Source organism: Papilio machaon, chromosome 26, assembly GCF_912999745.1.
Source record: "Papilio machaon chromosome 26, ilPapMach1.1, whole genome shotgun sequence".
Taxonomy (NCBI): Eukaryota; Metazoa; Arthropoda; class Insecta; order Lepidoptera; family Papilionidae; genus Papilio; species Papilio machaon.
In genome coordinates this window covers 2,501-15,427 of record NC_060011.1, presented here as the reverse complement: position 1 = coordinate 15,427, position 12,927 = coordinate 2,501, and the positions used below count along the sequence as shown (strand labels likewise).

Below are 12,927 nucleotides of genomic sequence, written 5' to 3'. Positions count from 1 at the left end.
AATTCGACTCGCTTTATTGATAATGAAATGCACATGGCCGGTGAACGTCAAATTCTCGTCTATTATTAGGCCTAAATATTTAATTTCTTTATCAAAAATGAGTGTGTGATTGTCTATTTTAATAATGGCTCTTTTAGATCTGGGCGTGAATGAAATTACTTTAGTTTTGGATGGGCCAAACTCAAGTTTAACGCTCCTTCCCCATTTAACTATTGTGTCTAAGGCGCTGTTTGTGTGGTGTTCTATCTCTTCGACGTTTTTTTTTTTTTTTTTTTTTTGCGGTAATCGTGAGGAAGACGTCATCAGCGAACGCCTGTATATGGCATCCTGGGGGGAGGGGTAAATCGAGAAGTTCATCTAGGATTACATTCCAAAAGATGGGTCCACAGGTTGACCCTTGGACGCATCCCTTGGTCATGGTTTTGGTGACTCGTGCTCCGGCATGCTTCATAGTGACTTTACGATTCTGTGTGTAACTTTGGATGAGTTCAAAAATGTTTCTAGGGCAGTTATGTTGTCTGAGACGGTGAAAGAGTACCGGCCACCAGGCATTGTCAAACGCTGCTTTAATATCTAGAGAGACCGCAATTACAAGACGTTTCTCTGATTTGGCAGTTTTAATTATATCCAATGCGCTGTGTATGGCTGATATTGTGTTGGTCTGCTCTTTGAATCCGAATTGTCTCGTGTTGAGTTTATCATTTTTGTAAGCTATGTATGTGACTCGTTTGATGAATAATTTTTTTTTTTTTTTTTTTTTTTTTTTTTTTTTTTTTTCAAGAAGTTTTCCGAATACAGGGAGGAGCCCGATAGGTCTGAATGAAGTTAGTTGGGTGTTGTCTGGTCTACCATGTTTGGGGACGATTTTGACGTAGGCCTCCTTCCACTGCCTAGGTAGGTAGGTAGGTAGGTAGGTAGGTAGGTAGGTAGGTAGGTAGGTAGGTAGGTAGGTAGGTAGGTAGGTAGGTAGGTAGGTAGGTAGGTAGGTAGGTAGGTAGGTAGGTAGGTAGGTAGGTAGGTAGGTAGGTAGGTAGGTAGGTAGGTAGGTAGGTAGGTAGGTAGGTAGGTAGGTAGGTAGGTAGGTAGGTAGGTAGGTAGGTAGGTAGGTAGGTAGGTAGGTAGGTAGGTAGGTAGGTAGGTAGGTAGGTAGGTAGGTAGGTAGGTAGGTAGGTAGGTAGGTAGGTAGGTAGGTAGGTAGGTAGGTAGGTAGGTAGGTAGGTAGGTAGGTAGGTAGGTAGGTAGGTAGGTAGGTAGGTAGGTAGGTAGGTAGGTAGGTAGGTAGGTAGGTAGGTAGGTAGGTAGGTAGGTAGGTAGGTAGGTAGGTAGGTAGGTAGGTAGGTAGGTAGGTAGGTAGGTAGGTAGGTAGGTAGGTAGGTAGGTAGGTAGGTAGGTAGGTAGGTAGGTAGGTAGGTAGGTAGGTAGGTAGGTAGGTAGGTAGGTAGGTAGGTAGGTAGGTAGGTAGGTAGGTAGGTAGGTAGGTAGGTAGGTAGGTAGGTAGGTAGGTAGGTAGGTAGGTAGGTAGGTAGGTAGGTAGGTAGGTAGGTAGGTAGGTAGGTAGGTAGGTAGGTAGGTAGGTAGGTAGGTAGGTAGGTAGGTAGGTAGGTAGGTAGGTAGGTAGGTAGGTAGGTAGGTAGGTAGGTAGGTAGGTAGGTAGGTAGGTAGGTAGGTAGGTAGGTAGGTAGGTAGGTAGGTAGGTAGGTAGGTAGGTAGGTAGGTAGGTAGGTAGGTAGGTAGGTAGGTAGGTAGGTAGGTAGGTAGGTAGGTAGGTAGGTAGGTAGGTAGGTAGGTAGGTAGGTAGGTAGGTAGGTAGGTAGGTAGGTAGGTAGGTAGGTAGGTAGGTAGGTAGGTAGGTAGGTAGGTAGGTAGGTAGGTAGGTAGGTAGGTAGGTAGGTAGGTAGGTAGGTAGGTAGGTAGGTAGGTAGGTAGGTAGGTAGGTAGGTAGGTAGGTAGGTAGGTAGGTAGGTAGGTAGGTAGGTAGGTAGGTAGGTAGGTTAGGTTAGGTTAGGTTAGGTTAGGTTAGGTTAGGTTAGGTTAGGTTAGGTTAGGTTAGGTTAGGTTAGGTTAGGTTAGGTTAGGTTAGGTTAGGTTAGGTTAGGTTAGGTTAGGTTAGGTTAGGTTAGGTTAGGTTAGGTTAGGTTAGGTTAGGTTAGGTTAGGTTAGGTTAGGTTAGGTTAGGTTAGGTTAGGTTAGGTTAGGTTAGGTTAGGTTAGGTTAGGTTAGGTTAGGTTAGGTTAGGTTAGGTTAGGTTAGGTTAGGTTAGGTTAGGTTAGGTTTTTTTTTTTTTTTTTTTTTTTTTGTGGTGGGAGGCCACTTTTGTGCCTCCCGGCTGATACCCCCTGACATAGTGGGTCAGAGACTTTATTGTTCCTTTTACATTTTACTTGCTCTTTTTTATTTAGGTTTAGGATAGGTTAATTTTGTTTGTTTCATTATCTAATTGGTGCTTGTCTTTTTATTTCCAGGCTGGGTGACGCTTCTCTCTGTGTATACTGGGATACATTCAAGGAAGCGTCAGCAGTTGCGGCTTTGCGTCGCAAATACCGAAGAATAGCCGATAAGTATCCCCAACTTGATTTTTACTGTTACTATTTTACCATTTTTATAATACTTTAAATTTTTGTTCTATTTCTATTTCTATATCTTTAGTTTTTCTTTTATAATTTTTACTTTGTTATGTTTTCTGTTTCAGGTTTGCCGTCTCGGCAGTGACCCAGTAGGGCTGAATATTTTAATTTCATAAGACGTCCACGTCGATTTATCTGCGCGGTGAGGAAGACAGGTAATTCTATTTTTACTAGTATCAATAACAACTCTTGTATTTGTGCTGTTGCCGCACAGCAAAAGTCAGCAGTCGATCCACTAATTTTTTGGAGCTTTTTTTTTTTTTTTGGGCTCATCGACGCCGCTGCCCGCTCGAGTTCGCCTCTGATAAGTGCCGGGTGACATGCCTCATTATGCGACTCGGCATTTGTTTTCGCGTATTTTGTCTGTCTGTTCTGCTGGTCTCGGCGTCGATAAAACCTATGTCCTTCACAGCCTTTTGATGTTTTTTCGCAGCCCACTCTCGGCTGCTCGGGGCGGCGCTAGATGTTCGGTTCCTTTTTTCCAGGTCTTTACGTTTTTTGTTGGTAAGTACTTTAATTTTAGTTTTAATCCACAATAACAAATTTTTTCTTTTTTCTTTCAATAATAATTTAGATTTTTCGTCCAAAAGTTTTATTATAGCCTTAATAAAATTATGTACTATTTTATTCCGACTATCTTTAATTTTTCCAAATTCCATATTATTATAAATTTTGTTTTCTTCTAGTCTTTTTCCTGTTTTGTTACGGAATTCCCTCTTGTTTGCTATTCCCGTATTGTGCATAATCTCAAGAAGAGCAACCGAGCAATTGTCTACTTCGTAACAACCATTTTCTATCGCGTCTCCCCGAATATCGAGAGTGAGTTCAGGATGAGTGCCCGGTGCGCCTTTAGCAATATGAAATGGCAGACCGCGCCAAGGCGTCCCACCGCTTTCTTATCGGGCACTCGTGGCTGAAAGTGTTATGGTCCGCTCTGTCCAACTTTTCATGCTTGCAATTGCAGCATGTTGGATCAGTCCCGGCGAGCCAGTCTGTGCAGTCCACCTTTTTGTGCGGTCCTCCGCAGTGGCTGCACTTTTCCACCTGTTCCTTGCAGAGTCTTTTCGGGTGTCCGTAGCCTAAACACGTCGAACACTGTATTACCGGCGACTGGTCTTCGACCCTGATTCTCTGCAAGTCTACTTGGACTCTTTCTGCATCGACCATTCTTTGCCATATTTGAGGGGCCACTCTCATGACAATATGGTTTGCGTGTGGATTTCTGGCTCGCCTTTTGTATATAATCTCCATCTTTTCTTCTTCTAGATTTTTAAAAATATTCTTATTCTGGTTTCTCAACGCGGCTAATACGTCATCGTCGCTATTATATTTGAATACATCTCGCAAGATAACTAGCGGATTTTTATTTTTGATCTCTTGTACTTCTAAGTGGTCTTTTACAGTTTCTAGCCTTTCTTTTAGTTGTTTTCTATCCTGTTCCGTCCTGCATCCTACGATAACTTTTCTGTCCTTCGCCTTGCGTATCCTTTCAACTGCTATTTCTCCATCTTTTGCATTTACAGCTTTCCTAATTCTATTCAGTACTTCTTCTCCTGTTTCATTCTCGTCTTTAGCAGTTACAACCACCGAATGCATTACGTTTTTCTCCATCGATTTCCCTTTGTTCTGCGTTACTACGTTTGCGTACGTTTGTTTTTCTTTTTCTTGGTACTTCTCTAGATTGTCGTTTAGTTCTCTGATTTTTGCATTACTTTCTTCTATTAATTTTGCGTGTTCTTCCATCTTCTTGATTAAGACACTCTCTTTCTCTTTCTCTTTTTCTAGGTCTTGTTCTTGTTCCTTCTCCTTTTCCTTTTGTTTCTCCAAGTTTTCTCTTTTTCTTTCTTTCTCATTTGGTTTCTTCTCTTCTCCTTTTTCCATTTCTTTAGCCATTTCCTTAACAATTCCATACAGCCTGTCAATAGCCTCCGCCACTCCAGTCTTTATCTCTGTCTTAATGTTCCTTGACATATTTAAATTAATTTTCGCTTTGGTAACGCAGGCTTTTGCCTCAGCTATTTTACTTTGTTTCTTTGGTGGGCTTATGACCACAATCTCCGATGACATTCTTCTTACGTTCTCGTTTTTCTCTTTTGTAGCCGTTTCCTTTTTTCTTGTCCTTTCTACTTCTGTTGATTCTGTCGGGGACTGAGTTGCCTTCCCTTTTCCATTCTCCCATTCTCCAATGCTTTTCCTTACGTGGGACGTCTTATTTGATAATGGGTCAAACCGGGATGTTCCGGGTTTCTCCATTCTTGATGTCTCTGTGTTATCTGTCTTTTTATCCGGTGTACGAAAACCAAACATTATGTCAGGGGGTATGTGTCGATAATCAATACTATTAATTTACCTACAAATTTTTAAAACTCAGGTCAATAAACCTTACTTGACTCTATTTTATGGACTAATATTGTCTTTGTCTAATTTATTATCGGAAGTCTAAGTAATATACAATAAATTTATTTTAGTCTATTTTTGTTGGGGTCAATAAACCCCGTCGCACTATTTATCTTATACTCCTAATAACTTACAATCTATGTATAAAGTCAAAAAACTTTTATACGTCAATAAAATTTTCCAATTAACCTAGGTATTGCGCAATAGATGCGCGACGACAGTTACAGGCAAATAAATGCTTAAAAAGCTTAATTAACTTATTTTACAATGACTCTACAATTTGTAGAGATCGTCTCTATATACTAATTAGACGGTAGCGCCAGGCTCCTACAATTACTTCTTGTCAAATTTCTTGTTTAAGTTTAAAAACACAAAAATTTTTTGCTCTACTAGAGTCTGGCTCTATCTAGAGTCGTCTTATTGCCTGCAATGGAAGGCTCTTCTCAAGTCCTTTCCAACGATACCAAACACGAGTATCCTACTGCAAGTGTGGCCGGAGCTACAGGGATTCGAAATTTTTGATTAAAATCCAAGATGGCGGAGGATTTTAGTTCCGCGACTGTATCTCCTGAGTCCCGTAACCAAAAATAGTCGTGTTTGGGCTTGTCTGTCTCAGCTCGAATAGGGCTATTTAAATTTATTTGCTTTGTCACAATTTTTGTCAAATTTTCAAAATACAATTTTGGTCATTAAAACGTTAGCCCAGGTCGTGACAAGTGTCCTGTAGAAAACCCCGTTACAATTGGCCCGCTAATTGCGAAGTTATTCAAGTTTTAAAATTTTCAATATGGCGTCCAAAATGGCCGCTCACGTCCTAAATTCCTTATTTATTGTCCAAAATTAGTCGAGTTTGGGCTCGTTTTGTAGGGATTTTCCTCAGGATCACTATTTTACTTTTTAAATTAACACAAACTAACACCCCGAATTAATATTTCCAAAAAACAATGAATTTTTCTTATAATTGTTATAATAAATAGAATTTTAATCCGAAAAATTTAAATTAAGTGTCAAATTTATACTATAATTTTAGCTCTACAATAATATTGAAATTACAAAGTTCTAGATTTTTTAGAAGTATTTTTAAAAAGCGTTTTAATTTTTACAAATTTTTTCCAAAAACCTAGGTTTATTGGTCCAAATACTTAAATCTAAGACAGCACTGTGTTATTTATACAATAGGCTATATATGACCCTTTTTTGAAAAATTTTTACAAGTATTTATTTTCGATTTACGTAATTTGATTCCGAAAAAAACTTTTTTATTTCAAAAGTTTTTGTCAAAATTTTTATTCTAAATTAATCTATGCACAAAATAAATAGGATTGACAACTTTTGTTATATCCTTTTTTGCTTAATTGTCCTTAAAATAGTCCTTGTTAACTTTATAACCTTTGTTTACATTTTCCAATTTTGTTTAACTTAGTTATTTTTAGTGAAATCTTGTCCAAAAAATTACAAATTTGGTATCGTTTTATTCTGCGTTAAATCCTCTATCCACTGATACAACAATAACCATATGTCACAGATCTACTTACTGAGTTATGAATTTTGAAAGTTGGGTCACTTTTTGTCACTTTTCTACACTTGATAACTTTTTATTCTTTTGTCCGATTTTACATCTGAAAACGTCTTCTGGTTCAGTTTTTCACAGGCTATCGAATGAGCTATGTCACGCACTTCCACCACCTCGGGATCACTGACCTCGTGGCCACGCGGTTTTGGTTTTTCCTTGTATTTTTCCACTTTTCCTCACTGGAAAAATCCAAACCCAGGTCAGGATCGTAGAGCTCGACGAGGGCTTTCCACTGATATAATAAAAACTATGGGTCGTCGCTTTACTTTTTGCAGCGGGATTTTTTGAAAGTAAAATTTTAACGTTTTTTGTTATAACTCGTTATTTTCGCACTTAATATTAATAATAATAACACCGTTAGAATCGTCACATTTTTCCGCGTACGCTGATATGCGACACGTATAACTTTTCGAAACTTTTCCCGCAACTTTGAATTTTTAACACTTTTAGGTGCGCGGAGCAACTTTTTCCGACTTTGCGCGTGTGTAGTCGCCAGGGCGGGCTGCGCGTGACTGGGGTTAGGTTAGGTTAGGTTAGGTTAGGTTAGGTTAGGTTAGGTTAGGTTCCCCACCAACGGTTCCCGCCTTGTCGTGGCGGTGGGGCTCTAGTAACCGTGGCTGCCTCCCACGGTGAAGCTAAGAGGAACCAGGGTCGGCCTAGCGTGCAGGACCGGCTGTCTTGGGCCGGACTGGGCTGGTCTAGCGTGCAGGGCCGACCCACCCGGAGGAGGCTGCCAGAGGCGGACTGTGGGGTCCGCTTCGGAGCATGCCAGGAGGTGGGGCCGCGGGGGGTGCGGGTGGGTACTGGTTTATCCTGCCCCCTGCAGCCCTCGTGGCCGGATGTGTATGGTGGGGCCGCGGAGGGGTACTGGCATACCCAGCCCCTCCGCGGCCCGTAGGGTCAACGGCGGGGCCCGACATCGGACCCGCCGATGGTGGCTGGGGAGGCGGGGGTAAAACCTCGTCTCTCCGGCTTCCATAGCCCCGTGGTGGCAGGTTCGGGGGGACCTGTCACCCGCTTCGAAGGGCAAGGAGGATGGCGCGTATCGTTCCGGCGCGCCTCCCCTAAAGGATGGATGGTGGGTTCACCCACCCCAGTGGTGGAGCTGCTTCGGCGGCTAGCGCAGACGGGGCCGCGGAGGAGTGCGAAAGCGTGCCCGTAGCCCCGTCACCAATGCGCAGGAGGAACAGAGGTGGTTTAGCGGGTATGCTCCCACTAGGGGAGAGAATCTCGCATAACTTCGTGTCCCCCCCGGGGCATGTCGTATGCATAAAGCATTCCCCTCTTTAAAAAAAAAAAAAAAAAGGTTAGGTTAGGTTAGGTTAGGTTAGGTTAGGTTAGGTTAGGTTAGGTTAGGTTAGGTTAGGTTAGGTTAGGTTAGGTTAGGTTAGGTTAGGTTAGGTTAGGTTAGGTTAGGTTAGGTTAGGTTAGGTTAGGTTAGGTTAGGTTAGGTTAGGTTAGGTTAGGTTAGGTTAGGTTAGGTTAGGTTAGGTTAGGTTAGGTTAGGTTAGGTTAGGTTAGGTTAGGTTAGGTTAGGTTAGGTTAGGTTAGGTTAGGTTAGGTTAGGTTAGGTTAGGTTAGGTTAGGTTAGGTTAGGTTAGGTTAGGTTAGGTTAGGTTAGGTTAGGTTAGGTTAGGTTAGGTTAGGTTAGGTTAGGTTAGGTTAGGTTAGGTTAGGTTAGGTTAGGTTAGGTTAGGTTAGGTTAGGTTAGGTTAGGTTAGGTTAGGTTAGGTTAGGTTAGGTTAGGTTAGGTTAGGTTAGGTTAGGTTAGGTTAGGTTAGGTTAGGTTAGGTTAGGTTAGGTTAGGTTAGGTTAGGTTAGGTTAGGTTAGGTTAGGTTAGGTTAGGTTAGGTTAGGTTAGGTTAGGTTAGGTTAGGTTAGGTTAGGTTAGGTTAGGTTAGGTTAGGTTAGGTTAGGTTAGGTTAGGTTAGGTTAGGTTAGGTTAGGTTAGGTTAGGTTAGGTTAGGTTAGGTTAGGTTAGGTTAGGTTAGGTTAGGTTAGGTTAGGTTAGGTTAGGTTAGGTTAGGTTAGGTTAGGTTAGGTTAGGTTAGGTTAGGTTAGGTTAGGTTAGGTTAGGTTAGGTTAGATTAGGTTAGGTTAGGTTAGGTTAGGTTAGGTTAGGTTAGGTTAGGTTAGGTTAGGTTAGGTTAGGTTAGGTTAGGTTAGGTTAGGTTAGGTTAGGTTAGGTTAGGTTAGGTTAGGTTAGGTTAGGTTAGGTTAGGTTAGGTTAGGTTAGGTTAGGTTAGGTTAGGTTAGGTTAGGTTAGGTTAGGTTAGGTTAGGTTAGGTTAGGTTAGGTTAGGTTAGGTTAGGTTAGGTTAGGTTAGGTTAGGTTAGGTTAGGTTAGGTTAGGTTAGGTTAGGTTAGGTTAGGTTAGGTTAGGTTAGGTTAGGTTAGGTTAGGTTAGGTTAGGTTAGGTTAGGTTAGGATAGGTTAGGTTAGGTTAGGTTAGGTTAGGTTAGGTTAGGTTAGGTTAGGTTAGGTTAGGTTAGGTTAGGTTAGGTTAGGTTAGGTTAGGTTAGGTTAGGTTAGGTTAGGTTAGGTTAGGTTAGGTTAGGTTAGGTTAGGTTAGGTTAGGTTAGGTTAGGTTAGGTTAGGTTAGGTTAGGTTAGGTTAGGTTAGGTTAGGTTAGGTTAGGTTAGGTTAGGTTAGGTTAGGTTAGGTTAGGTTAGGTTAGGTTAGGTTAGGTTAGGTTAGGTTAGGTTAGGTTAGGTTAGGTTAGGTTAGGTTAGGTTAGGTTAGGTTAGGTTAGGTTAGGTTAGGTTAGGTTAGGTTAGGTTAGGTTAGGTTAGGTTAGGTTAGGTTAGGTTAGGTTAGGTTAGGTTAGGTTAGGTTAGGTTAGGTTAGGTTAGGTTAGGTTAGGTTAGGTTAGGTTAGGTTAGGTTAGGTTAGGTTAGGTTAGGTTAGGTTAGGTTAGGTTAGGTTAGGTTAGGTTAGGTTAGGTTAGGTTAGGTTAGGTTAGGTTAGGTTAGGTTAGGTTAGGTTAGGTTAGGTTAGGTTAGGTTAGGTTAGGTTAGGTTAGGTTAGGTTAGGTTAGGTTAGGTTAGGTTAGGTTAGGTTAGGTTAGGTTAGGTTAGGTTAGGTTAGGTTAGGTTAGGTTAGGTTAGGTTAGGTTAGGTTAGGTTAGGTTAGGTTAGGTTAGGTTAGGTTAGGTTAGGTTAGGTTAGGTTAGGTTAGGTTAGGTTAGGTTAGGTTAGGTTAGGTTAGGTTAGGTTAGGTTAGGTTAGGTTAGGTTAGGTTAGGTTAGGTTAGGTTAGGTTAGGTTAGGTTAGGTTAGGTTAGGTTAGGTTAGGTTAGGTTAGGTTAGGTTAGGTTAGGTTAGGTTAGGTTAGGTTAGGTTAGGTTAGGTTAGGTTAGGTTAGGTTAGGTTAGGTTAGGTTAGGTTAGGTTAGGTTAGGTTAGGTTAGGTTAGGTTAGGTTAGGTTAGGTTAGGTTAGGTTAGGTTAGGTTAGGTTAGGTTAGGTTAGGTTAGGTTAGGTTAGGTTAGGTTAGGTTAGGTTAGGTTAGGTTAGGTTAGGTTAGGTTAGGTTAGGTTAGGTTAGGTTAGGTTAGGTTAGGTTAGGTTAGGTTAGGTTAGGTTAGGTTAGGTTAGGTTAGGTTAGGTTAGGTTAGGTTAGGTTAGGTTAGGTTAGGTTAGGTTAGGTTAGGTTAGGTTAGGTTAGGTTAGGTTAGGTTAGGTTAGGTTAGGTTAGGTTAGGTTAGGTTAGGTTAGGTTAGGTTAGGTTAGGTTAGGTTAGGTTAGGTTAGGTTAGGTTAGGTTAGGTTAGGTTAGGTTAGGTTAGGTTAGGTTAGGTTAGGTTAGGTTAGGTTAGGTTAGGTTAGGTTAGGTTAGGTTAGGTTAGGTTAGGTTAGGTTAGGTTAGGTTAGGTTAGGTTAGGTTAGGTTAGGTTAGGTTAGGTTAGGTTAGGTTAGGTTAGGTTAGGTTAGGTTAGGTTAGGTTAGGTTAGGTTAGGTTAGGTTAGGTTAGGTTAGGTTAGGTTAGGTTAGGTTAGGTTAGGTTAGGTTAGGTTAGGTTAGGTTAGGTTAGGTTAGGTTAGGTTAGGTTAGGTTAGGTTAGGTTAGGTTAGGTTAGGTTAGGTTAGGTTAGGTTAGGTTAGGTTAGGTTAGGTTAGGTTAGGTTAGGTTAGGTTAGGTTAGGTTAGGTTAGGTTAGGTTAGGTTAGGTTAGGTTAGGTTAGGTTAGGTTAGGTTAGGTTAGGTTAGGTTAGGTTAGGTTAGGTTAGGTTAGGTTAGGTTAGGTTAGGTTAGGTTAGGTTAGGTTAGGTTAGGTTAGGTTAGGTTAGGTTAGGTTAGGTTAGGTTAGGTTAGGTTAGGTTAGGTTAGGTTAGGTTAGGTTAGGTTAGGTTAGGTTAGGTTAGGTTAGGTTAGGTTAGGTTAGGTTAGGTTAGGTTAGGTTAGGTTAGGTTAGGTTAGGTTAGGTTAGGTTAGGTTAGGTTAGGTTAGGTTAGGTTAGGTTAGGTTAGGTTAGGTTAGGTTAGGTTAGGTTAGGTTAGGTTAGGTTAGGTTAGGTTAGGTTAGGTTAGGTTAGGTTAGGTTAGGTTAGGTTAGGTTAGGTTAGGTTAGGTTAGGTTAGGTTAGGTTAGGTTAGGTTAGGTTAGGTTAGGTTGCAGGCGGGGCCACGGAAGAGAGCTAAAGCGTCCCCGTGGCGCCCGCCATAATGCGTTAGAGGGCAGTCAGGTTTTAGTGGGTATTCTGGTCACCTTCTGTGGCCGGCGAGTCCCACACTCCCTACGCCATTGCACAGCCCGGCGTAGGCGTGCGTAAACGCATTTCCTGACTATAAAAAAAAAAAAAAAAAAAAAAAAAAAAAAAAAAAAAAAAGGTTAGGTTAGGTTAGGTTAGGTTAGGTTAGGTTAGGTTAGGTTAGGTTAGGTTAGGTTAGGTTAGGTTAGGTTAGGTTAGGTTAGGTTAGGTTAGGTTAGGTTAGGTTAGGTTAGGTTAGGTTAGGTTAGGTTAGGTTAGGTTAGGTTAGGTTAGGTTAGGTTAGGTTAGGTTAGGTTAGGTTAGGTTAGGTCAGGTTAGGTTAGGTTAGGTTAGGTTAGGTTAGGTTAGGTTAGGTTAGGTTAGGTTAGGTTAGGTTAGGTTAGGTTAGGTTAGGTTAGGTTAGGTTAGGTTAGGTTAGGTTAGGTTAGGTTAGGTTAGGTTAGGTTAGGTTAGGTTAGGTTAGGTTAGGTTAGGTTAGGTTAGGTTAGGTTAGGTTAGGTTAGGTTAGGTTAGGTTAGGTTAGGTTAGGTTAGGTTAGGTTAGGTTAGGTTAGGTTAGGTTAGGTTAGGTTAGGTTAGGTTAGGTTAGGTTAGGTTAGGTTAGGTTAGGTTAGGTTAGGTTAGGTTAGGTTAGGTTAGGTTAGGTTAGGTTAGGTTAGGTTAGGTTAGGTTAGGTTAGGTTAGGTTAGGTTAGGTTAGGTTAGGTTAGGTTAGGTTAGGTTAGGTTAGGTTAGGTTAGGTTAGGTTAGGTTAGGTTAGGTTAGGTTAGGTTAGGTTAGGTTAGGTTAGGTTAGGTTAGGTTAGGTTAGGTTAGGTTAGGTTAGGTTAGGTTAGGTTAGGTTAGGTTAGGTTAGGTTAGGTTAGGTTAGGTTAGGTTAGGTTAGGTTAGGTTAGGTTAGGTTAGGTTAGGTTAGGTTAGGTTAGGTTAGGTTAGGTTAGGTTAGGTTAGGTTAGGTTAGGTTAGGTTAGGTTAGGTTAGGTTAGGTTAGGTTAGGTTAGGTTAGGTTAGGTTAGGTTAGGTTAGGTTAGGTTAGGTTAGGTTAGGTTAGGTTAGGTTAGGTTAGGTTAGGTTAGGTTAGGTTAGGTCAGGTTAGGTTAGGTTAGGTTAGGTTAGGTTAGGTTAGGTTAGGTTAGGTTAGGTTAGGTTAGGTTAGGTTAGGTTAGGTTAGGTTAGGTTAGGTTAGGTTAGGTTAGGTTAGGTTAGGTTAGGTTAGGTTAGGTTAGGTTAGGTTAGGTTAGGTTAGGTTAGGTTAGGTTAGGTTAGGTTAGGTTAGGTTAGGTTAGGTTAGGTTAGGTTAGGTTAGGTTAGGTTAGGTTAGGTTAGGTTAGGTTAGGTTAGGTTAGGTTAGGTTAGGTTAGGTTAGCTTAGGTTAGGTTAGGTTAGGTTAGGTTAGGTTAGGTTAGGTTAGGTTAGGTTAGGTTAGGTTAGGTTAGGTTAGGTTAGGTTAGGTTAGGTTAGGTTAGGTTAGGTTAGGTTAGGTTAGGTTAGGTTAGGTTAGGTTAGGTTAGGTTAGGTTAGGTTAGGTTAGGTTAGGTTAGGTTAGGTTAGGTTAGGTTAGGTTAGGTTAGGTTAGGTTAGGTTAGGTTAGGTTAGGTTAGGTTAGGTTAGGTTAGGTTAGGTTAGGTTAGGTT

At 41.2% G+C, this 12,927-nt stretch overlaps 1 protein-coding gene across 1 annotated transcript; it reads right to left on the bottom strand.

The window, feature by feature from the left end:
* Nucleotides 1-3,473: 3,473 nt before the first annotated feature.
* On the bottom strand, nucleotides 3,474-4,931 carry LOC123722519 (zinc finger CCCH domain-containing protein 13-like). Its single transcript, XM_045684583.1, has one exon. The coding sequence runs from the start codon at nucleotides 4,929-4,931 to the stop codon at nucleotides 3,474-3,476; it is 1,458 nt and encodes a 485-aa protein (XP_045540539.1).
* Between the last annotated feature and the right edge of the window lie 7,996 nt (nucleotides 4,932-12,927).

Coding starts and splice junctions, on each gene's coding strand:
- LOC123722519 (XM_045684583.1), bottom strand. CDS start 4,931: ATGTTTGGTTTTCGTACACCGGATAAAAAGACAGATAACACAGAGACA.